This window comes from Cibotium barometz, chromosome 29 (assembly GCF_041138505.1).
Source record: "Cibotium barometz isolate CiBa-2024 chromosome 29, ASM4113850v1, whole genome shotgun sequence".
Taxonomy (NCBI): domain Eukaryota; kingdom Viridiplantae; phylum Streptophyta; class Polypodiopsida; order Cyatheales; family Cibotiaceae; genus Cibotium; species Cibotium barometz.
In genome coordinates this window covers 51,046,748-51,073,090 of record NC_141074.1, presented here as the reverse complement: position 1 = coordinate 51,073,090, position 26,343 = coordinate 51,046,748, and the positions used below count along the sequence as shown (strand labels likewise).

The 26,343-nt window shown below is 40.9% G+C and overlaps 1 protein-coding gene across 1 annotated transcript; it reads left to right on the top strand.

Moving 5' to 3' along the window:
- Positions 1–21,134: 21,134 nt before the first annotated feature.
- Positions 21,135–22,934, top strand: LOC147622327 (short-chain dehydrogenase/reductase 2-like). The gene is made up of 5 exons (XM_086823429.1): positions 21,135–21,266; positions 21,360–21,624; positions 21,722–21,802; positions 21,952–22,128; positions 22,385–22,934. The coding sequence occupies exons 1-5, from the start codon at positions 21,259–21,261 to the stop codon at positions 22,787–22,789; spliced, it is 936 nt and encodes a 311-aa protein (XP_086679555.1). The 5' UTR covers positions 21,135–21,258; the 3' UTR covers positions 22,790–22,934.
- Positions 22,935–26,343: the final 3,409 nt, after the last annotated feature.

Genomic DNA, 26,343 nt, shown 5'->3' with positions numbered 1-26,343 from the left:
GATGAATTTAATACAATTGCTTTAGGTTGAATGGTTGGTTAATTTATTTGCTTGAGAAATTAATTCCACAAATACCTAGATGGAGATTCTTGTCTCAGAGATCCACTGTAATCTCATTTATCTTCCTAGCAAAACAAGGAGTTATCTTTGACATTGTAAGGGTTTCATATTTTTAAAAAGTGAATGAATTTCATTTCATTAATTTTTTATATGTTCAAATAATAGACAATGATTGGGTGTACATGCTTAATAATTATTCAAACTTGAAAAATAAGTGCTTAGTTTTGGCGTTTATCTCTAAGGAGTGGTTGTCAAATTCAATCTTAGTGTTGTGAAAATGCTAATAGTTATCTCCAGTTTAGAGAAAAGAAGTAGAGCGAATGATGTTAAATATAGTAGATTGGATGTACGAGTAAGAATTTGGAGCTTAGGATATTATTTTGATAAAAATAGATTAGTGTTCTTTTTGTTAAGGGAAAAGAGAGTCACCCAATGACCCATGAGACAGCTCCCACCACCCTCCCCCAATTCGTAAACCAACTCCTACTTTGTCTCAACCTCCACCACATCCACATTAGTCAGCCTTTGGCCCTTGGGAGCATCCCATACCCACCTCTGTGACACCCTCAAGGATGTTATAGATTGGACTCTAATGGACCATCTCATTCAACTAGAACTCGTCCATGCTTTTCCAATCCCCGTGGTGCTTCCAACATAGACACTCACCAATGGGTTGAGTTTATCGATAGCCATGTTATTAACCTCCAAGTGTGACAGCCTCTGACAATGACAAGAGCTCAACGTTGGGATGTATACATTCACAAAGATGGACAAAAGAGTAGCCACTCCCAACAACTGCTTCAAGCCACCCATGAGAAGAATGCCAAGCTGAAAGTTGAGCTCATGAAAGCCACACATGAAATCCATCGGCCTCAATGCGTTCATGGTGGCACAGCCAAAGCCACCCAGTGAGAGATATCCCACACTCATAAGCAAGAAATGGATGCCCTCCACTTTCAATACCAAGCCCTAGAAATTGCCAAGGTTACGACAGCCTAGGCACATGTAGCCCAAAGAGACCAACTCCTAGATGAGCTCAAGCAAGCTAAAGCCAAAAAGTCCCAATTAGTCCATGTGGCTAACCAATTTGTTAAGGAGTGTGACGTTTCCATAACACAAGGCTACCAAGTCTCTCATTGATTTCCAAGAGGAGTACAACCATGCAGTAAGCAAAGCAGCTACTAGGGAAGCTTCCTACCAAGACCTCCTCCTCCACAAAGAAACCCTCATTGCTAAGGCACATGCCAAAGTTCATAAAATGGACCCTTGCCTTGGATAATACCCCTTTAGAAGGGCACGATCTCAATGGAAGCTAGATATGCTTCTCTCATGGGCTACTAACCTTAACAGTTTGCTAGCCATGAGCTGGTCTCTCGTGGATACCCTTACCCTCATCAATTGCACCCTAGCCTTATATTTACTTTAATTCGTTATCTTTTTATCAGACCCCATTTTAACCGCCACCTTGCACGCTATCTTAGCATGCATCAACACCGTGCAGTAACCCACCCTCGCCACCTTGTTCTTCTTTGACCAAGTCATCTCATTCATGGATATTACACTCATGTACTGCATTGATTCACATCCTGTTATATTCAATCTGGCCACTTAGTGTCACATATTTATGAATTTCATACTCTTTACAGAAGATGCAACCAAGCTACCTCACATGATACCACCATTGTAGCACCCCTTTACTCTGCCTCTGTACTCGATAAGGTACCACCCCGCTAGTAGATCTTCTGTCCAAGATGCTACTAGCCCAATCTGTATCAATGTATCCATACATATCTGCAACTATATGCTGGCCTTATAGAAGAGGCCTTAATCCATTATGGACCTCACATAGTGTAGTGTGTTCCACACACTATCCAAATACGGTTTTTGAGGAACCTATATAAACTACCTCTCCAACCTAATTGTGTAGTTTATGTCTGGCCTGGATGGTGATGATCATCATGTAAATCATGCTACGGTCCACTATTTCCTGTACATAGAGGCATTCTCCAAAATCTCACCTGTTCTTGCACTCAGCTTGCAATTCTAATTCAACGATACAAAAATGGTCTTACAACTAGCCATACCATATTTGGACAACATGTCCAATGAATACTTTCTCTATGATAGCCATATGCCCTCAGGCATGTGATGACTTCAATGCCAAGAAAGTATCTCAGCTCACCCAAATAATTTCTATTAAACTTCTTTCTTAAGGAGACCCTTTTCATTCTAAACTTGCTCTTTATTGTCACCCCCACCAACAATCAAGTCATCCACATAGATCGTGATGACCATAATCCCCTTATCTGTTAGTCTCTACATAGCCTAGTTTTTCTAGATTTTTGATATCTCTAAACCACTCACCATGATAGGTCACGTGGGGTTAGAGGATTTCGATGCCATACATCATCACCATTTTTGGATAAATTTACAGTCACTAAATTCAACATGTGCTATATAACAAGAAAATTCTCACATCCATCTTCACCATGTTTGCTTAAAGATGCATAATTATTTTGCTGCTGCAACCTGACATTTTTTATTTCACTCTACTTCTTGCAAAATTTGGGTGTAATGAGATGGTTTGCCATAATAAAAAAAATCCTTTAAACTTGATTTTGATTGTTTTCTTTACCAATTGCCTTGGCCTCTCTGGTCTCCCCTACCTTGAGACTAGCCTCTTCCATCCATGTAAGTTTTGTTTTACTACTATCCATAATTCTGATTTTCAAAATGATCCCATCACCTTGGCCTTGATCATGACCTCTACCTTTACCTCTATAAATCATTGCACTACTACGATCCATATATTTTATTTCCAAAATGGCCCACCACCTTGGCCCGACCATGACCTCTACCTTTACCTGAATTTCAGTAGAAGGCCTATTTTGAAGTGTTCTTGCTTTTGGGAGGAAGAGTCTTCACCTAAAGACTTCTCTTCTATGATTAACATAGACACCAAATCTCAAAAATTGAAAACATTCTCTCTCATAGAAACAGAGGTCTTGAATGGCTTGTATTCTTTTCTAAGCCCATTCAAACAGATGCTCACCAAGTCATCATCTTCCATTGAGACATTAATAGATCCAAGGGATTCAACAATACCCTTGATCTTCAATGCATACTCGTTGATGGAAATGTTCTTCTTCTACCTCCTGTTTTAACATAGACACCAAATCTCAAAAATTAAAAACATTCTCTAGCAATAGACATCTCGAATAGCTTGTATTCTTTGCTAAGCCCATTCAAATAGATTCTCACCACCAAGTCATCATCTTCCACTAAGACATTAATATATCCAAGGGATTCAACAGTACCCTTGACCTTCAATGCATACTCATTGATGGACATGTTCTTCTTCTCAACTATATGTAGCTCCTGTTTTAGCTACAACTTCCTTGCCTTTGTGTTTTCCTGGAATATCTTCACTAGGTTTTGCCATGTAAGTGCGAGAGTGTTGGATCCTATATATACCCTATGATAGTGCTATCACATTGCCTAAAAGTGAATACATTACTTTTTTTACACCCTAGTTCTAGCCTTTCAATGCCTTTATCTCTACTAGAGTTACATGCTCTTCAGACAATTTTGAAGGCTCGTCATTGTTGTCTCCTTTAACATAACCCTATAATCCCTTTCCCATCAAGAAATTGGACATTCAGAACTTCCATGCATGGAAGTTATTCTTGCCAAGCTTCTCACTCACAATTTGGGTGATGTTGGCAGACATCTTTACTTACAACAACCAAAAATCTACAAATATACATTTTTTGTATGCAACTTACAACACAACAATATTTATTGTAATAGAGTGGTACTTCTACATAATATATATGTCACAACATGTGACGAGAGTACATGTGCATACAACCACAATCAGCAATACATGTGTAATCACTATCTGGACACCTAAAATGTAGTGCTACACTACAATAGCTAGAGTCTAGATAGAGATTTCTATACTCAAACTTCCTAGAATTTCCCAAAAACACCTTGTGTAGTGGTTAAATGAAGGAGATTGAAACATGCCCAAAACCTAAGTCTGGCTACATCTACAAAGACAACTCTTGAATCGAAGACATGAAGCTCCCAGAGCTACCAAGGGGGTGTCGTAGAAGAGGAAGAGATGATGTTTCTCTTACCCATGTACCACTTCTTTTGCCTTTGTAGCTTCTTTTACTTTTCCTACTCAGCTCATCTTGAACTAGTCTTGAACTAGGCTTTGATATCATGAAAATATTGGGGGAGGAGAGAGAGCTTGAGCTCTTGCAAGCATACACACACTCACACAACAAAGGGTAAGACACACATAGAGATGAAAGGCTAAAATCTTCTTCTACTTCTTGCTATCAAAAAAGGTCTACAAAAGATAAGTGAAAACTAAAACAAGTACTAGAGTACTATATATAAGCAGTCCATAATGTGAACATGCTAAGTAGGTGAGTTGGCAAGATAAGTATGCTATAACTCAATTGGACTAGGTAGATGAGTCCAGCTATGGAATCATTGGTAAAGATCTATTATGTCAGCCAATGGTGTAAAGGTGGAATGGTCACCCAGGCACGTCATGAGTATTAAGTTGTGTTGAGCTTGACATCTCAACATAAAGATGAGGACCTTTATGATTTCTTATAAGGAGCTTAGGGCAAGCACTCCTCTTTTAGAGAAAAAGCGCTGTAAGCTAATCAAACCCCATTTTTAGAGAGTTTGGGGAATAAAGAGAATTCCCTAGAGCCAAGCCAAAAGGATTTGCACGGCTACAGGATGATTAAGTTGAGTGTACGAGACATAATTGATGTTGTTTGTGGGCATAAGTGCTATGCATAGCGGGCGAGCATGTTGAGTATCCAAGCCAAGGGTGGGGGATGATATTATGACATCTTGCAAAATGAGAGAGGAGAGAGGACAATGATCAGAAAGAGGATCATGGTCTGCCATTAGGTGAAATATGGATTCTCATTTTTGCCCCTTAAGGATTTCCACACCTCCTCTCTCTAGAAAAATTGGCTCATGGTGGTGAAATTTTTACAAATCAAATGTGCAATCTCTGCCAACTTTTGATTTGATTTACAAAAATTTCACCATGAGTCCATTTTTCTAGAGAGAGGAGGTGTGGAAATCCTTAAGGGGCAAAAATGAGAGTCCATATTTCGCCTAATGAGAGTGGATATGTGTAAGGAAGAGGGGAAGTAGGGCCTTGGAAAAGAAGACATGAAGCATTATACACAACAGCATTGTTGGCCACTAGTGTCACCTTCAATTTGAAGGATAAGTAAAGAAAGTTTATGTGAAAAACAAGAGTTATTCATGCCATGAATAACTTAGCATTTAGGTAAGTAACCAGAGATTCAAAAACAAGAAATTTGACTTAAAAATTTCAATTTGTCTAGCTGAAACATCTTTACATGCACTTGAGATCCAAAAAGATTATGGAAGATGAACTTACTCTAGAGGATAGTACATCTAGTCTAGGATAGAGCATCTAATCACCAAGGATCTTCCTTGCATCCAATCCTTCTAGCATACATCAAAGTGTGTTTGTCTAAAGAGGTCTGAATCCAAGCGAAACTAGTAGTGAGGAATCCATGGAAGAAGCTTAGATTATTGATTTAGCCGAGTAGAGGAAAACATTTTAAGCTCCCCCATAATATATGGCTTGTTAAACATTACTAAAGGGCTATTTAGAATACAACTGGATATGACTAGATACAGATTAAGAGGCTCACTTAGACGGCAAGGGCGTAATGAAGCAACACCTTTAGTTTATGTCTAGGACCTTAGTCATGGACTCAAGTATAAAAGGGGGCTCATGGACTATCTTTTTACCCCCTTTGAACCTTTTTGGCCTTTTGACATATACATGTACTCTTGGCTCCTTTCTTGGATAAGGCCACTTATGGTCTAGGGCTCATGGAAGCTTAATAGCCATCCTCTCATTGGTGAGAGGTTAAATCACTTAGGCATTGTGTATGATTCTTGCTAATTTCATGCTAATCCACATGATGATTTTTCCCTAATATGAGCTTTATGATCACTCCATTTCAATTAGTATCAGAGCTTTGATTTTGATTCACTTTCTTAGAATTTTCTTGCAATTTTTTGAGTTTTCTTGATCAAGAAGATGGGAATGGGAAATTTGGATGGTTGAATCTCTTCATCTTTGTTTGTTTCTAAGTTTTAGGGGCCATGGGTTTGATTGGTACCAAATTCTAGGGGAACCGCACCAAAAAAATTGAATGCTTGGACAAAATTGGGGAAAGTTTCACTAATCTTGATTAGTGAGACTAATCAAAACGTTTTCTGTAATCTCCCTTCCTGTGTTCAAGCTTTCCATAGCCATACCCTTCATTTCAAGCTTGTTTTGGCTACCGTTTCTTGGGGCTATCATAGATCAAGGCCTACACATCGTGTAGAATATACTTTGGTAGAGGGAAATTATTGCTTCTGTGTCGTTAGGCTACCACTGTTTCTTGTATTTTGTGGAGTCCTAAGAGCTATACAAGATGCCGAATGCTTAACAATGGCTTCAAATAGTTGGCAAGCAAGGTGCTACACCACTTAGCAAGAAGAGTCTTCTTCAATGGCTTCCATTTCATGATGCTAATTCGTGGCTGTAAAGAAGGTGTGGGGATGCAGTCGTTTTTCTCCTCATTCATGTGGTAAAGCTTGAGAGTGTGGCAACAAGAAAAAGCTTCATTTCAAGCTTTGTGATGGTGATCTTCTTGATTAGTTGGATTAGAGATTCATAATTCTTCAATTAATTTCAAGCATTCAACTCATAAGAGGTAAGATTTCTCAATGGCTATGCTAATTGTGCTTGAGAATGACTTGTACACTTGTAATTGGAGTTCCTTTTGGCTGTAAGCAAAATGATCCATTAAATTAGAGTTTCATAAACCTAATTAGTGGTTAATTGGATCCATTTGCATAATTGGCTTGCCTATTAGCCAAAGTCATATGCTATTTTGGTTGAATGGTGACCATACTACTCTACGTGTAGCGCTTCATCATCACCCACAACACCATTGGAGGAGCAACAAACTCAGCAGGCGCATCAGAGCAGGCATTTTTTTTCAATTAAAAAAAAGCATCGTTGCCATCGCCATTTTTTTGTTCAGTGTGTTCGTCGTGTTTCTTACTACGTCTCTCTATGTTTCATCAACAATTACAGCATTGTCAGTTTAAGCGAATGAGAACATTGTCAGTGTAGCATCTAGTGTAAAACATTTAGTTGCCAAGGAGGCGAATCATGCACAAGTGGCAAGAGATAGAGAAAACAACAAGCATCACAACGTACTATTTTGCAACATCTAGTCATTTAGTTGCCAAGGAGGTGAATCGTGCGCAAGTGGCAAAAAAATAGAGAAAACAACAAGAAGCGTGTTCAACAAAGTTGCATCACTGAGCTACCTAAGCTCTCAGCACAGCAGAGGGAAGGATTTGGCCACCAACGTGAGAAGAAAACAAAATGTGTGTGTGAGGAAAAAAAGAAGAAGAAGGTAGGGTCTTTAACGTCTAGGTTTTCGTTCTTTTCACATTATCCCATCGTTCACACCATCCATCCACACTTAGTCCAACCTTACCTATTCATGTATATTTAACGTCTAGGTTTTCGTTCTTTTCACATTATCCCATCGTTCAAACCATCCATCCACACTTAGTCCAACCTTACCTATTCATGTATATTTAGACCTTAGGGAACATTTGCATGCTTTTGAAGTATAAGGATATGGCACAGTGGAAAAAGATAGTAAGACTGAGCACAATAGACAATGTAATAGATACACAATGGAAAGAATTTAAAATTCTGATTATACCAAAGAGGTACAAGTGATGGTGCTATCTACCCATGCGCTCTCAAGTAGAGCTTAGATGGCAATCTAGACAGACTCTAGATGGAGGATGTATGAAGTGTAGAAGGGGGTGGATACTCACAAGCATCAGATGCCTTAACTCATGGTAACCATATCCATATATAGTACTATAGGTGGTGTGGTAGACGCATATACAACGAGGGCACAGTTACACTACATAGACATGGTCACCGCACTCACGTATCAAGAACGCAACCCACCACTATCCACTAATGATGGACATGGTATCCGAGAGGGAATATTGAAAAGATGTAGGGGAGAAGAGAGCTTGAGCTCTTGTAAGCACACACACACTCACCAAAACCCTAAAAGAACACACAAGGTGAGAGGCTGAAAATCTTCTTCTTCTTCACACAACACTCAACACACCATATACAAAGATAAGAGTACACAATATGAAAAGGTACTCAACCAAATACATACTAGGGTTCTCTATAGTGTGAACCCAACTAAATGAGCTGGCGCTATAACTATGCCAATCTCTAGAATGGCTGTCACACAACCTGTCATCCCACTGGCCGCATATCACCCATGATCTCACCAACCATGCCAGTGGTGTAAGTGTGGGGCCTATCTCCCAAGCGAGCGGTGGGTCATTAATCTCCACCGCCTCACTAGATGAGCTCGATATCTCAACACTTCCCCTCAAGCTCAACTCCGTCTCATGTACACTAAGCGAAGCCCTGAATCTGCGGAGCTTCTCTCTACCCAATGCTTTGGTGAAGATGTCAGCGACCTGATCCTGTGTGCTGACATAAACAAGGTCAACGTCTCCTGCCAAAACCTTCTCTCTGACAAAATGGTAGTGAACCTCTATATGCTTCGTGCGAGCATGAAAAACTGGGTTCCTGGCCAGCTGTATACTGCTAATGTTGTCACAGAAAATGACAACTTGTCTATCCACTGATCGACCCAAATCTGCAAAGTAGCTTTCTCAACCAAGCTACCTCACATGCTGCCATAGCAGCACCTCTGTACTCAACCTCTGTAGTACTGGATAGAGCAACCGTAGGCTGCTTCTTGCTACTCCAAGTCATAGCAACACTCCCCAAAGAAAACATGAAGCCACTAGTAGATCTTCTATCTGAGATACTACCAGCCCAATCAGCATCTATGTACCCATGTACACATATCTTTGTCCCAGTTTCATAAAATAGTCCACAATGCACACTAGACCTCACATACCTCAGTATGTGTCTCAATGCATCCAAATGCGGCTTCGTGAAACCTACATAAACTGACTCACCTCTCCAATAGCATAACTCAAATCCGGCCTTGTGATCGTCATGTAGATCAAGCTTCCTACTATGCGCCTATACATAGTAGGATCCTCCAAAATCTCTCCTAAATCTACACCAACTTGCCATTCTGATCCAATGGCACTGAGATAGGCTTACAGCCTGTCATACCATACTTAGACAACATGTCCAAGCCATACTGTCTCTGTAGTAATAATCCAATACCATGTGGTGACCTAATCACCTCAATGCCCAAGAAATATCTGAGCTCCCCCAGATCCTTCATCTCAAACTTCTGTCTAAGCAAGATCTTTACATCAAAGATCTCTGTATCATGGTTCCCCGTAAAGATCAGGTAATCTACATAGATAACAACAAGCACAACCCCTCTATCACTGTGTCTCACATACAGCGAGAAATCTGCATTGGCTACATGAAAGCCAATAGTGACAAGATATTCAAAAATCTTGTCAGACCATGCTCTTGGTGCTTGTTTTAAGCCATACAAGGCTTTCTTCAACCTGCAAACATGCGAGTCGGGGTGACTCACATCCTCATAACCAGGTGGCTGCAACATATACACCTATTCCTGCAAATTCCCATGCAAGAATGCATTCTTTACATCCATCTGATGTAAAGACCATTGCTTTGACGCAGCCACTGCTATCACAACTCTCACTGTTGCCATCTTGGCAACTGGGCTGAAAGTTTCCTCATAATCAATGCCATATGTCTGCGCATATCCTTTGGCTACCAATCTAGCCTTCTTGTACCTGCTTATGCTTCTATCACTGTTATGTTTTACTTTGTACACCCACTTGCATCCAATGGCTTTCTTGCCTTCAGGCAATTGCACTAAATCCCAAGTCTCATTTCCATATAGTGCATCCATCTCCTCATCCATAGCTTTCTCCCAACACACATTTCCAACAGCCTCATCAATGCATGTGGGCTCTACAACCTGTACAACTTTTGCCATGTATGCATAGTGATGTGCCACATAACCATCATAGGTAAACCTCTGCACATGATTCTTCACTCTCCCAGATCTTCGTAGCTTTGCATTCATGGCTTCCATAGCCTTCTTTACACCAGGTGTTCTCATAGCTGGTATCCCAAGATCCTCATCAAGGCTCATCTCTGAGCCACTAAACTCTCCATCAACATGAGAAAGCCCTGCAGAAATGTCAAGCATACTAAGGGGCTCAACCACTTTCTCTTTGCCTTTATGTGATGTACTAATCACATTTGCAGGACTGGTATTATGACGTAGCCTGCCACTCCATGGTCTATCAACTGAACCACTAGATGAGGACTCTCCTGGTCCACTCAAAGACTATGATTGCGACTTGCATTCTGTGCAACCACATTTCCACTCACATCAGCCCCAATAGCTTCTTTTTCAGTAGCATACCAGCTGCTCATCTCATAAAAAACAACATCCCTGCTTACCCTCAACTCATGTGTAACAGGGTTATAACACCTGTATCCCTTTTGCCCAAGGGAATATCCAATAAACACACATTTTTTAGCTTTTGGATCCAGCTTAGTTCTCAGCTCATCTGGCACATGCACATATGCAATGCATCCAAAGACTTTCAGATGAGACAAATCAGGTTTCATGGTAAACCTCTCCTCTGGCGTTATATCATGTATGGCTGCAGCAGTTGGAGTCTTGTTCGTGATGTAAACTGTTGTAGAAACAGCCTTATGCGGCATATTCTTCTCTTCCATCAATGCTCGTGCAATCTCAACAATGTGCCTGTTTTTTCGCTCAACAACTCCATTTTGCTGCCGAGTGTATCTGTATGTAAATTATCTCCGAATACCAAAAATTCAAAGAACTCATTGGAGAAGTACTCTCCCCCTCCATGTGACCTTAGGCACTTTACATATTTCCTTGTTTGCTTTTCAACCATAACTCTGAAATTCTGAAAGTGAGTGAACACTTCACCCTTCTCCTTCATGAAGTATACCCACACTTTCCTTGTGTGGTCAATAAATGTCACCTAATACCTGCAGCCTCCCATAGACATGGTCTTCGTAGGACCCCATACATCTGAATGCACAACATCTAGTGCATTTCTGGTCACATTTCTGTTACGTGGAAATACATGCTTTGTTTGCTTTCCAAATTGGCATGCTTCACATATTTTTTGCATACCTTTAACTTTAAACTTTGGCAGCCCTGTCACAATTCCTTTAGTCTCTGCATAGACTTCATTCTCTGCACATTCACATGTCCAATTCTTTTGTGCTAAATGTCTGTGTCTGCAACAATTCCTGAACCATTTGCAAACATCGCTGCACTCACTTCAAGTATGTTTACATTCAATGTAAACATTCTGCCCACTCTATTGCTGCCTTTTGCAACCAACCTGCACTTGTCTTTAAAGTCTTCAACATAACAACCATCAGGGTTAAACCGAACCTACAAACCCTGCTCAATCATTTGGCCAACTAAAACCAGATTCTTTGTTATGTTTGGAACATGAAGTACATCTGCAAGGTACTTCACTTTCCCATCCTGCATAGACAATGGCACATCTCCAACATGGGCAATTGGATGAGCAGTGTCATCCCCTGTTTCCACAAAACCTGGTCTTTCAAGGTTTTTCATCTTCTTGAACCACTTGATTGAACCACTACATTACAATTTGGAGCCTTGGAAAGCGCATCAAAGCAAGGTATCTTGGACTGCATAAACCAGTTCATTTTGGATGCATATAGGTTGATTTTCTACATCAAAATTGAAGTTTGTTGACCACTTTGGAGTATCTGGAACACTCATTAGAGTGTGGTTGAGCTGAGGAAGGCTCGTTTATAGATTTGGAAGTGTGCAGAAGGTGTATTTACATTCAGCAAATATGTCAGATAATCCAGTACAAATTGTGGGTGAAAAGCTGGATAGGAAGAACTTCCAGGCATGGAAGTACAAGATTAAAAGTTTTCTGAAGGGAAAAGGTTTTTGGAATCTCATTACAGGTGCTGAGCCAGAGCCAGAACTACCCCGATAACCAACAGGTTATAGCTCATAAGCAATGGTCAGAAAGAGCATACAAAGTGTTGCATTATCTGTCTATATGTATTTCGGATGCCATACTCATACACATACATGATGCTGAGAATCCCAAGGATGCATGGGATACATTGGTAAAGTTGTTTGATATAGACACTAGTGCTCATCTCGCAAGTCTCAGTTGCGACAACAGATTCATAATGTGAAATGGAATAGAAGGAGCATCCATGATCATGTACAAGAGATAAAGAAGTATGCAGATGCATTGGCAACAATAAATGCCCCCATGCCTGTTGATGATTTGGTAGACATTACCTTGCGTGGTCTTGGCAAGGAGTATAAATCTTTTGATACATCTATCTCGGTTCGGAGTACAGGTTTACCAGACTTTGATGAGTTGGTTTCACTCTTGCTTGTTGAGGAAATCAAACTGAGTGATTCCTTTCATGGTGCATCTACTAGCCATGATGATAATGGCAGAAATCAGGCTTTCTATTCACAAAGAGGATTTAGAGGCAAGGGGAGATTTGCATCACGTGGCCGTGGTAATGGTCGTGGATGGCAGGACAGGTCACCACAACAGAATTTTCAGCCTTCATATGGTGCTAGAGGTGGTCGTGGATATACACCTCAGAGAGGCAGAGGTAATCCTCGTGGTAGAGGACGTTGGCAAGGTCAACAAACATCTATGCAAGATGTGGAATGCCATTACTGTGGGAAATCTAGTCATATGGCACGTGATTGTTTCCGCAAACAAAATGATTTGAGAGGGGGTAGAGCACAACATGGTGGACATTATGCACAACATGGTGGACATTATGCACAACATGGTGGAAATTATGCATCAAGCAGCAGCAATGGTGGCACTACAAATCACTTGTTTGCCATGAAACATGTGGGATCTATGATGACAAATGCTGAAAATGATGACACTTGGTATATGGACTATGGAGCATCAAACCATATGACTTGTCATGTGGTGAATGGTTTGAGCATATAAAGCCTATGGATGTGAAAGGCTATGTGGAGACAGGAGATGATACTCAACATGCCATTACACATGTTGGAAGTGTACCATTGGTTATGCACAATGGTGAAACAAAGTCTATGTCAGATGTATTGTATGTGCCTTCTATCACAAAAAGTTTGGCCTCAGTTGGTTAAATGGTGGAACAGGGATTACACGTTCGTTTCAACGAGCATGGTTGCTTCTTTGAGGATTTCAAAAATGGATGTAGAGTCATTGCCAAAGGCAAGAAAGAAGGCAGGTTATTTAAGCTGGATGCTGGGATTCCTGAGTTAAAATCAGCCATGTTCTTTAAAAGTCGAAATGTGGTACAGGACATTGACATGTGGCATAAGAGGATTGTGCATGTGAATATACAAAGGTTAAAGAATATGCAGGCAAGAGGCATTGTTAGTGGGCTGCCTAGATTCAAGTATGATGGGAATATGCATGTTTGTGAAGCCTGTCAGTTTGGAAAGCAAGCGAGGTTGCGGTTTCCTAGAGAAGGGAACATGAGTAGCAGGCCACTTGAGATAGTACATAGCGATGTATGGGGTCCTACACAAAACCCATCTATTAAAGGCAGTTTATATTGTGTGACATTCATTGATGATTTTAGCAGAATGACATGGATTTACTTTCTCAGAGAGAAAAGTGAAGTGTTGGAAAAGTTTATGGATTTTAAAGCAGAGAACCAATATGGCTATTGGATTAAATGTTTGAGGACAGATGGAGGTGGTGAATACACCTCACATGCTTTTGAGCATTTCTTGAGAATGCATGGCATAAGAAGACAGTTAACTTGCAGGTATACACCTCAGCAAAATGGTGTTGCTGTGAGAGAAAGAATAGAGTCATTTGTGAAGTGGCCAGGGCAATGCTTAATGAAAAGAGCATGCTAGATTATTATTGGGCAGAAGCGTGTGCTACTGCAGTGTATATACTTAATAAGACACCCACAACAGCAATACATGGAAGTACGCCAGAGATGCGGCTTACAGGTTTTAGGCCAGACATTGGACACCTCAAAGTGTTTGGGTGCATAGCTTATGTACATGTGCCTGACGAGAGAAGGAGGAAGTTGGATCCTAAGGCAGAAAAGTGCCGGTTTGTTGGATATGCACAGGATCGTAAGGCATACAAATGTTACAATCCACAAACTAGGCAAGTGGTTATCTCACGAGATGTGGTGTTTGATGAACTTGCTAGTTGGTACAAAGCAAAGAATGAGGGTGTCATTGATTCTCTTGAAGCTGATGTGCATGTGAACTTGCCACAAGCAAGTTCGAGTTCTACTTCTATGTCTGGGCCAGTAGAGTCTGAGAGTAGCACTGTACGTCCATGGTCAGGACGCTTGAGGCATGAGAGTGTGAGCACTTGTGGATAAAGGGAAAAAGAAAGTCGAAGGAATTGGAATTACAGGTTATGAATTGTCAAGTTCAGAGAGTTTGGATGAGGAGCTTGGCATACCCGTTTTACGCACACCTGGTGCTAGGTAGGATAGATATGTGCCACAACATGCTAGAGTAACAGGTGTTCAGAGTGATCCGCATGCATTGCAGAGATCCCAAAGGGTCAGATATCTAGTTTGACAGGTTGACATATCGTGATTTTGCTATGCATTACGTATATATGACCTCTTTGGTGAAGCATGTGGAACCTACATGCTATACAGAAGCTATTGGAATGCATGTATGGGAGAAGACAATGGATGTTGAGATGGACGCATTGGTTCATAATGACACGTGGGATTTGGTTGCATTACCACAAGACAAAAATGTTATTGGTTGTAAATGGGTTTACAAAGTGAAATGCAAGTCAGATGGTTCCATTGAGCGACATAAAGCGAGATTGGTAGCTAAGGGTTATGCACAAACCCAAGGCTTGGACTATGATGAAACATTTAGTCCAGTGGCAAAGATGGGAACAGTGAGAGCAGTCATTGCTATGGCTGCAGCAAATGGTTGGGAAATGCATCAAATGGATGTGAAAAATGCATTTCTAAATGGTGATCTACAAGAAGAAGTTTATATGGCACAGCCAGAAGGTTATATACACCCAAGATATCCCACTCATATATGCAGATTGAAGAAGGCATTATATGGTCTGAAGCAAGCACCTCATGCTTGGAGTGATAAGATGAGCAGATATCTTATCTCCATTGGATTTCGGGTTTCTACAGCAGATTCTTCACTCTATGTGAAGAAAACAGATCATGGGATTGTCTTACTTGTCATCTATGTGGATGACTTGATTGTCACAGGTGATCATGCTACAGATGTTATACATGTCAAGAAGGCATTGAGTGGGCAGTTTGACATGAAAGATTTGGGTGAATTGAGATACTTTCTTGGAATTGAAGCCTGATCAAAGACCATGCAGGTACATGGTTAGTGCAACGCCAATATGCATTGGATATATTGGCAAAATATGGCATGACAGGGTGTAAGCCAATGAGTACATGTAAGAGGACGAAAATGACATGTGTGCGCTTCTCACCTCCCAGCCAATATAGCCCATGAGTTTCTATAAATGGAAGTCCCCTAGAGCATGTTCTTACCTCCCAATCAAGCAAAAGGTAGAAGTGCTCTCTTAGCTCCCATTCCTGCACTCCTTGGCTAACCCCCGAGCTACGGACCTTGGCCCACTAGGCCCCTGCCCGTGCACACACTAGTAATGTCCGGTCTAGGCCTAAGTGCCTCGGACTAAATTAATATATATGTCTAACATTCTCTCTGCGTCCCCTCTTGTGTAATCAGCTGTTCGCAGCGTTAGCTATGGCGCAGCGCAGCCCATCCCTTTTTTTTTTAAATAAAAAAAAAAAACCTACTGCACTGCTTGTTCCACCGCTTGTTCCAGAGCGCCCGTAACCAGCTCGGATACCAAGTGTAAGAGGACGAAAATGACATGTGTGCGCTTCTCACCTCCCAGCCAATATAGCCCATGAGTTTCTATAAATGGAAGTCCCCTAGAGCATGTTCTTATCTCCCAATCAAGCAAAAGGTAGAAGTGCTCTCTTAGCTCCCATTCCCGCACTCCTTGGCTAACCCTCGAGCTACGGACCTTGGCCCACTAGGCCCTTGCCTGTGCACACACTAGTAATGTCCGGTCTAGGCCTAAGTGCCTCGGACTAAATTAATATATATGTCTAACAGTACACCTTTGGAGCAGAATGTGAAGTTGTAGGCTGATTTTGGTGAAGAGTTGGATGATCCATCTATGTACAGAAAGATGGTTGGTAGTCTCATTTACATGACTATCACACGCCCGGATTTGAGTTATGCGGTGGGGCTAGTAAGCCAATTTATGCAGAGCCCCAGAAAACCTCATTTGGATGCAGTGAGACGCATTATGCGATATGTAAAGACCACTGCACATTATGGTCTTCTTTATGAGTATGGTAAAGGCTTGGATATACATGGCTACACAGACGCAAATTGGGCAGGTAGCTCGTATGACAGGAGGTCTACTAGTGGTTATGCCTTTACACTTGGAAGTGCCGTGGTGAGTTGGAGTAGCAAGAAGCAACCTACTGTTGCTTTATCCAGTATAGAGGCTGAATACAGGGGTGCAACCATTGCTACTTGTGAAGGAATATGGTTAAAGAATCTCTTGGCTAATTTGGGTGAGCGTATTGATGGCAAGGCTTTCATTCATTGTGACAACATGAGCAGCATACAATTGGCCAAGAATCCAGTGTTTCATGCACGGACCAAACACATAGAGGTCCATTATCACTTTGTCAGAGAGAAGGTGCTGGATGGTACAGTGGATCTACAGTATGTGAAGATTGAAGAGTAGGTGGCTGACATCTTTACAAAGCCACTTAGCAGGGAGAAGTTTGAGTACTTCCGTACTATGTTGGGAGTACATGGGATGAGCTTGAGGGGGAGTGTTGAGAGCCTTGATAGCCCAAGCTCATCTACATCTTTATCTATGGCAGTACATCATGAGCTTGAGAGGGGCTGTTGTGAGATTCAAGCTCGATGTCAGTGTGTGCCAGCTATGCTATGTGCTGGCATGTTAGGTAGCAGCATGTGTGAGACATAAATGATCGCGTCCAGCTGGTCATAGTGTGTGGACATTAGCTAGGGTTAGATGTGTGTGGACACAACTCATAGTGTGTCTTGTGTATTATGGATTATGGCTTTATACATTGTGTGAGAAGGGAGATGGCTTCCCTCTATGGTTAGGGTTTGCAATATACATTAGGGTTTGCTCCTATGTGTGTGTCTCCTCTCCCTCTACCTGTTTTTCAACACACACTTTGGCTATCCATTTGACCCAAGCAGACATATAGCCAATTATGTCATCGAGACAGGGGTGCCTATCCATTTGATCCAAGAGGATTAGCCAGCTAGCCATATCACCGACATTGGCTCTCTACATTTTTCATTCGATCCAAGCCATGCTTAAAGGATTGGAGTACTCTAAGAACTCAAAATCCCATTGTAATTCCTTATTATAAGGCACGTGCTATAAGTATAGATTTGACCATGCTTCACTCTATTGTCCCAATAGAGTGATAATTGTCTCATGATAGAAGCATCTTCTTACCACTTGATGAGCCTTAACTTGTTAAGCATACGAAGAGGACTTATTCATATATCCCCCCTTAATGATATCACAAGGATCCAAGACAAGTTAAGGTTAGTAGTTAAAGGAACATCCAAGGCTGCTAATAATTAGTAGAAAGCATAGGCTTTAACTTCGAAGCAAGCACCCAGAAAGCCTAAGGTGCAAGCCCTAAGCAATAGCTCCTAGCCTGTTAGCTTCTTTCACACACTCGATCGTCTATCCAATCACCCTCTATGCTAGCCCCGTTCTTTTTCATCGTTCAAGGCCCCTTGTTTGTGGTTCCCAAGCTATCTCGCTCAAGACCCCTTGTGTTGTGGTTCCCAAGGTATCTATGTGTTACAATACCCAATATACTTGTGTTATGACTACCTTAATGTGCCATTGCATCCACTCATCACCATGTTACACTTGATTGCCTAAGGTTTAACGTGCACCACTAACTAATAATCTAGTTTAAAAAAACACAAAGTTTTAAATGGTAATCATTTCTAATCATTATTTATTTGCCTTTACATTAATTTTAAGTTCCTACCTATTCATTATGTTAAGGTAAAACTCTCTCGAATAACGCCATAGCTTGCTAGAATCTAGTACAAAAAATCCACTTCAATATTTCTTGAGGTAGCTTGTGCACCTTTATAAACCACTTTGAACAATTTAGCATCGAAGATGAACACTTTGAAATCTCTATACCAAACTTTAAAGATTTCTTGAATTTTCCCACAATAGTCAATATTTATTTGGAAGAGGCTCTAGATCGGGAGGGTAAGCCATCCTCCTATGTGCTCGCTTGAAATCTCTTCTCTCGTATATTCTTATCTTCTTTACATCCTCATATTTTGCAATTCTCTTGATCATATTTATTTGGAAGAGGCTCTAGATCGGGAGGGTAAGCCATCCTCCTATGTGCTCGCTTGAAATCTCTTCTCTCGTATATTCGTATCTTCTTTACATCCTCATATTTTGCAATTCTCTTGATCATTCTGGGGTTATTTAAAAGATAAAACTTAAACAACTTATTGAGTTTAGTCTCATTCATCTTTAGAACCTTCCCTACACATGATCTCATTCGCACATCTTCTTCATTATGTGCAAGCTGTGCGCCATATAAGGATCCAGTCGTACTAGAAACTTAGAGATATGTGCAATGTTAAATGAGGGAGTAGATGGTCTGCACACACACACACACACACACACACACACACACACACACACAATCGTATCGAGCACAGAGTGCCAGAGAGAGACTAGAAGTGATAGCTGAAAGTACTCAATGATGATCAAGAATGTGTGAGTACAAAGTACTAGTAGCCCCAACTCTAGGACTGAGATGGCTAAAACACTAGAGCATGTTCACATGGGGAATAAACCCTTGCCAGCTCAGGGTAAAAGTGCCCATGTGTAGGGATGTTCACACCAGGACTTCCAAGGCTAACAAACGTCCCTGAAGTGAATGGTTTGAATGTGTACATGGTGTAGCAGACTACCGTGGTGGGGTAAAGGTAATAAGTTCAAAGCCTTGTGAAAAGCCTCAAACTTTTCCCTAGAATGGGACTTGGTAAACCCATCTGCCACATTGGCCTATGTAGGCACATAAGTCAAGGCAATCTCTCATACATGGAGACTTTGCCTGACATAATGATAATGAACCTCAATGTGCTTTGTCCGCACATGAAATATTGGATTCCACATGACTACTAACGCGTTCTATCCGTCAGTGAAAATGGTGGTAGAAGACAGTTGTCTAACACCAAGATCTGCCAACCACCAGTAGATGGTGGAGCCACACACACTCCACAATAGCTATGAATGCTGCCTTATATTCAATTTCACATCATGATGTGGCCACTGTTGGCTGCTTCTTGCTGAGCTATGAAATACATAATTTTCAAAAGGGAAACAGTTACCATTGGTTGACACCCTAGTGTCATAACATCCTGCACAATCACTGACAGTGTAAGCAGACAAGTATAAAGAAGACGCATTTCTATAAAACAATGCAAAGTCCTAAGTTCCTTGAAGGTAATAAAAGACACATTTCACTGCTTATTATCAATGTCGAGTGCCGGGGCAATGCATATATCTACTCAACTGTGACACTGCATACTGAATGTCAAGATGGGTAGTGCATAGATATATAGGCATCCGACAGCCTGCTGATAAGTGGTAACATTAAAAGGCTCAGAAGAGTCCTCAAAAGGTAGGTGTAGGCCTAGTTCCACAGGAGTAGAAATAGGTTTGTAATATGTCATTTAGAACCGTTTTCTAGGAGTTGCTGGATGTATCTTCTCTGAGATAACATTATGCCCCCCTCAACTCGTATAAACTGGATACCCAAATAGTAATGTAATAGCTCCATGTCACTAATTGGTGCCTCCTCCTTTTTTAAGGGATGCATTTTAGGAGAGCTATTGAAATTTCCCTAAATGTAGTTCAAAAGAAAGGGTTTTGGCCCCTAATTTGTTCTCATATGCGGCAATGAAAGACAATACTCCATTGTTTAGAGCAACCACATCAACGAAAGGGTTTTTTCTCTATTTTCCAAAGCAATCCCTTCAATGATGAAAGCGATTTTTCTTTAGGTGTAACGTAGCAAGCATAAATCTCTCTCTCTCTAAGGACCACCTCCTGGTGGTCCTTCTAAGGTCTAACTCATAGTCTAAATTTGAGATTTTCATAAAATTACCATTGGTAACATATTCCAAATTTTGAGTTACAATTTGGTGATTTTCTAGATCTTCAAGTTACCAAAGATCTCTTCATTTCTTTCATACACGCTAGATGTTGTATCAGCTTCAAGAAATTAAAGCTATTTCTATATCAGTTATTGAGGGAACTTGGGAAAAAATAGCAAGATATTATAGTGATTTCTACTTGGTGATCCTCAAGTCATGAATTTGAGCCTTGTTAAGCATGCGTCATATAGACCTATAGAAAAACCCTAATGGCAATTTTTCTTGAAAGGTGAGCTATCATTTGGTAAGTTTTTACTAGTGTAAAGTTACCAAATAGTAATCATCAATCTAAATTAGATTACAATTTGTAACTTTTTAGTGGGTTGGTTCCAAGGTGGTTACCAAATTTATAATGTGGTCTTACTCCTCTATTTACATGTAAAGGAGCAAGCATAAATGATTACTCTCACCCGAGTTCAAGTCCCACAGTTGGTCGTATATGCCCTCGTATATACCCTCGTGTTGCATTCTACTGACGTTAATTCCTCTCTCTCTCTCTCTTCCCCCCCCTCCTAGTCATAAAAATCATAGCAGCTGGCACGTCATAGTCGTCCTTCTAAGGTGTCAGTCCTGCCTCATCTACGTGTAAAGTAGCACGCAGAGAAAGTCCTTCTAAGGTAGCGTAGGAAGCATAAAAATCTCTCTTTCTCGCACACCGCTCGCGCACACACACATATTGAAGAAAGACCGGATCTCTGCTGCACACCTCTTGCTTTTTCAATCACAGCTTGGAAGTAGTCGGAAGATCATGACCAAGTTTGTTTTTCTAATCGGTTGTAGCTGTTTGAAGTTTCCATGTGCCGCCTGATATTATGATCATTTGTGAGTGTCTGTGTGTGTGTGTGTCAGGTGGTGGGACGAGAAGACGGTAGCCGTGGTGACTGGCGGCAACAGGGGAATTGGGCTCAGCCTTGTTCGCCTGCTTGCCCAGAAAGGCCTCTCGGTGGTGCTGACAGCCCGCAAGGAAGCCGATGGCCGCCAAGCGTGTAACGCTCTGCGCGACCACGAAGCTCTCCACAATGTGGTCGCACACCAGCTGGACGTCCAGGACCCAAACTCCATAGCCCAGTTCGCACGCTGGCTACAAGAACACTACGGGCGTCTGGACATCCTTGTAATAATTCGCCCCCTGCTGATTGATTGGATTTTGAGAGGGAAAACAACACTACATCAAGCTACATATCTATAAATCTAATTCGATGAAGATGCAGATCAACAACGCGGGCATACTTGGAGTGATCTACGATGATGAAGCTATGCAGAAATCCAACGTCTCTATAGAGCAAGTCCTGGTAAGACAGTCTTGGATCTTCTGTTTCTTTTTTTTTTTTTTTGCTTGGATCTTCTGTTTCTTTTTTTTTTTTTGCTTTGTTTTGTTATTCTCAATGAGGCTATGAATAATTAAATAATAAATCCTGAGCTTGGTTTTGATACGATGCAGTCCGACGCAGATGCGCGGAGGAAGTTCCTGATTAACGATCCCGAGTTAGGGCGTCAATGCCTGGATATCAACTACTACGGTGCAAAGAGAGTTACAGCTAGCATGCTTCCTCTGTTCAGGCCTTCTCCTGCAGGAGCTCGTATTGTTAATGTTTCTTCGTTTGCAGGATTATTAGAGGTAATATAAATGGCAAGGTCGATCCGTATATGGGGCTCTAATCGTGTTGATTAAGGACGTAATCGTGGTTACTAATTATCACGCGGGTACTGGTATATTATGTGCGTGCTGCGAGGCTAATTAATGGGCGCTCTGATTGTTTAAATTCGGATCATAATTATAGCTACTGATTGTCCGTTAATTCTATGTGGATTATCACAGATCAGACTCACTTATTGTCGGTTTCCGTGTGTGTGTGTGTGTATAATTATCACAGACAGTCCCGGACGAGGTCCTCCGCGCGCAGTTGGCCAACGAGGAGACACTCACAGAAGAGTTTGTGGACCGCACCGTCGAGTCGTTCCTTGCCGATCTGAGGGGCGGGCGGATTGAGACAGTGGGAAAATGGCGGGACGAAATCTCGGCCTACTCCCTGTCCAAGGTAGCTCTCAACGCCCACACTCGCATCCTGGCCCGTCAATTGCAGCACAAGAATATCTACGTGAACGCAGTGCACCCGGGTGTGGTGAAAACCGACCTGCTACGCAACGTCGGTGAATTCACACCAGACCAATCGGCCCATGGCGTGGTGTGGCTTGCTCTTCTTAATGGCGATGGCGTCCGAGACCCTCCACCGCCGTCCGGACAATTTTTCTACCTTAAAAATCCTTTCCGCTTCTAGGCACGCCTTGTTTACTTTGGGCTTTTTTTTTAATGAGGATTATCTAAAAAATACATAATCCACTAAGTACGGTGTTGATTCTTGAGAAGCATGCGCACTCATTATAGACATGTTCTAGTAAAGGAGAAGGGAGTCTTGATCCAAATCTTGTGCGTTGTGAGAAGACATTGTTTTTTGGTCCACCTAACCATGCTTTCACCCTCCTCCACCACAATTTACATACATGGTGTTAAAAAAGGGAAAGATTATAGAAAAGGAGGATCTCCTTTTGTATAATTTATAGAAAAGGAGACGATCTCCTTACCACCTAAGGCAACACTTTACATACATGGTGAAAAAAGAAAAAAAATTATAGAAGAGGAGACGATCTCCTTTTGTATAATTTATAGAAAAGGAGACTATCTCCTTACCACCTACTAAGGCAACACTTTACACATCGGGTGAAAAAAAAGAAAAAATATATATATAGAAAAGAAGACAATCTCCTCGTGCTATTCTCATGAACAAAGGGTCTTCTGTCCCATGCTGGAAAAGGGAGGGGAGGAGGGGGGAAGGGAAGGAGGGGACACTCTAGAAATACCTTAAGCACATAGAGATGGACTACAACTTTGAAGGGTTTATTTGTTCCCCTAGCATTAGGGGCTCCTATTTTTGAGCATGTATGTGTATCTTCTTCCTTGGTTTTACTTTAAGATAATTTGTTCTCCTAACATTATGGGGCTCTTATTTTTCAGCATTCATGTGTATGGTTTTATTTTTAGAATTCCATCCTTGTTTTATTAGAATGTATCATTTTTTGGTCTTTTTGGTCGAAAGATGTAAATAAGACCATATTAGGGAGTTTGGAAAAGTACCATTACTTTGAAAATTTTCTTTTCAATCTACTTTTTCGTGTATCTTGAGCATACCAATTCCAAAGTTGTCGAAGAATGTGAATTTAGAACTTACTCTTCAAGAGCTTTTCAATGATATGCTACATGAGGGGGTTTTGACAAAATCTTAAAAGGGTTTATCGTGTTCCCATTTTTTGATCTTATAAAATGGGAATTGGGATTTTCCCAAACTCCCTACTATGGTCTTAAATGAGATGTGTTTAAGTTGTTACATGGGGGTTACTCGAGTCTAACTTATAGCAAAGGGTCCTTTTATCTCATTCATATAGTGGGTCTCATGTTGAGCCTTCTCTGACTGGAAATCCTTGATGTTTTTGGAGAGCAAAGGCATGCAAAAGGAGTATCTATTTGCATCCAAGCACACACTTAGTCCTCTCAATCTCCTCTCAATCTATCAAATATTGAGTCCATGACTTTCGAGGATCCAAGCGAATCTATCCCATCCCTTTTGTGTGGTGATGTGTTTGCCACTGCTAACACTTGATGCATGGATGTGGCCAACTATGTGACCCTCATGCCCACATACATGAAATCCACACTCCTAAGAAGGGAGGATATAATGATGTCTCTAGAATTTGAACTAAAAACTCTCCTTTGGAAGTATAAATCTCAAAATACTATGCTAAAGCCTAGGCGACAAATGAATTCAAAAATTAGATCGGAAAAGATGTGTAATCATCCGACATTAATATTCACTTCGGTGAGTGAAACAGCCAAAATGTATGATTTTTTATTTTGTATTACCTTTTAAATAATAGAGAAGCATCCCTGTTATTGAGGGGATTGCTTTAGAAACTAGAGAAGCATCCCTTTCATTGAAGGGATTGCTTTGGAAACTAGATAAAATCTCCTTTATTGAAGGGATTGCTTTGGAAAATAGAGAAATTGCAAACCACCATGCTAAAGCCTAGGGGATAAATCAATTCAAATATTAGTAAATATTCACTTCCCTGAGTGTCATAACCCAACACAAAAAAACTCCTTCATTGAAGGGAATGCGTTGGAAAATAGAGAAAAAATCCTTTCATTGATGTGGATTCTCTAAAAAATGGAGTAAATAATCTTTAATTGATGCTTCTACTATAGTATGAGGTCAACTTAGGGGCTAAAGCCCTTTATTTTGAACTACTTTTAGGGAAATTTCAATAGTCCCCCTTAAATGCATCCCATAAAAAAGGAGGAGACACCAAGTGCCCCCCTTTGTTTTTACTCGTAGAAACGGGGAGGCAAAAAACTAGCTCTTCTTTTGTATCTTCATGTGGGAGTTTTTCCCATTAACTTCGATAATTTTAAATCTACTTAAAATAGTAGCTTTTGGTGAGCCTCCCTTTTTTACTCTACTTTCTCTTACACACACATACGAGATAAGACAAGACCTCTCATAGCACAAAGGGAGATCGTGTCCTTCCATTATGAGAAATTGCCTTATATACAACTAGCCCTTATTCAAAATTGGGTGCCCAAAAATTACTAGCTAAAGCCTTGGCTTGCTAGTATCTCATAATGTACAACATTTATAGTGCCATTACATAACACTTATTAATGTACTCAATGGGAGGAGCATCTTTGTAATCCAAAATGGGATTAACATCCCCCCCTACCTGATGCAGGTTCTATCCTAACCTCTTACCTAGGTTGAAAGACTTGGTTCGCTGAACTCGTGTATGTAGAAGCTATGGCATGAATGAAGCTTTTTGAGGGTTTGTCTGAATACTGAGTGGAAAGTCGAGAACCTGATGTCTACCATATCTTTGAATGTTACATGAATGTATCCTGATAGACACCTGTGAAGGCGATGGTAGTAGACCCTCATCCCTTATTCCTCTGGGCCTCTATTCATGTCAAAGAAAAGTTGTTCTACATCATGCCCATCATATCTTTCATTTTGCTGCTTGATTAGAACCACAATCAACTTCATAAATCAAACTGCAGCCACTATGTTGAGATCCACAATTCTTTGCCATGCTCGAATCCATGTTAGCCTCTAGTTCTTTTGACTGGATATATCCAAAAACACTGAGGGCGAGAGCTGAGGAAAGTTATAGCACACATGTGAGTTCCTCTATTTTGCTTCATTGAATTGGTATAGTGTGAGTCTCCGCTTGATTGGCATGTACATTGGGTCGATTCTTTTGTTTGGTGTGAAGCTTTGGTACTCCCAACTATATTCTGGTAAGGTGAGGTACTCCTTTCACGTGCTAGTCAGGTTGTATGCCAAAAGCTTGTAGGTGGGGGTTGTCACCATTTGTTTCTATTATGTAATACCCAATGCACTACATTTTTCTTTTGCCACCTGTGAAAATAATAACTTATCATAGATGTAACAATTCTTATTTCCAGCAGATTTGCAAGGTGTGGATTCGCTAGCTTGGTGTGCCATGCCACCTTCTCCCACAAAGTTCCTTCTCTTCCCATTGGAGTATCAATTCCTCCATGTCTAGGATTGGGGCTCGGAGAGGGTACAGAACATATGGCTGTTGCCACCATAACCCTATTATAAAGTAGGATTCCGACAGGATCCTGCCTGTGGGATCAAAAGGTGTTATCTTCCATGAGTACTTTGAACATCAATTTTGGTTTTAATAGTGGGCTCCTTGCTCAAATTAGGCCTTTACACTCTGTAGAGCTGACAAAGATTCTAGTACATCTTCATTAGTAAAA

Coding starts and splice junctions, on each gene's coding strand:
- LOC147622327 (XM_086823429.1), top strand. Junction 21,625..21,721: donor ACGGGCGTCTGGACATCCTT/GTAATAATTCGC, acceptor ATGAAGATGCAG/ATCAACAACGCGGGCATACT. Junction 21,803..21,951: donor TCTCTATAGAGCAAGTCCTG/GTAAGACAGTCT, acceptor GATACGATGCAG/TCCGACGCAGATGCGCGGAG.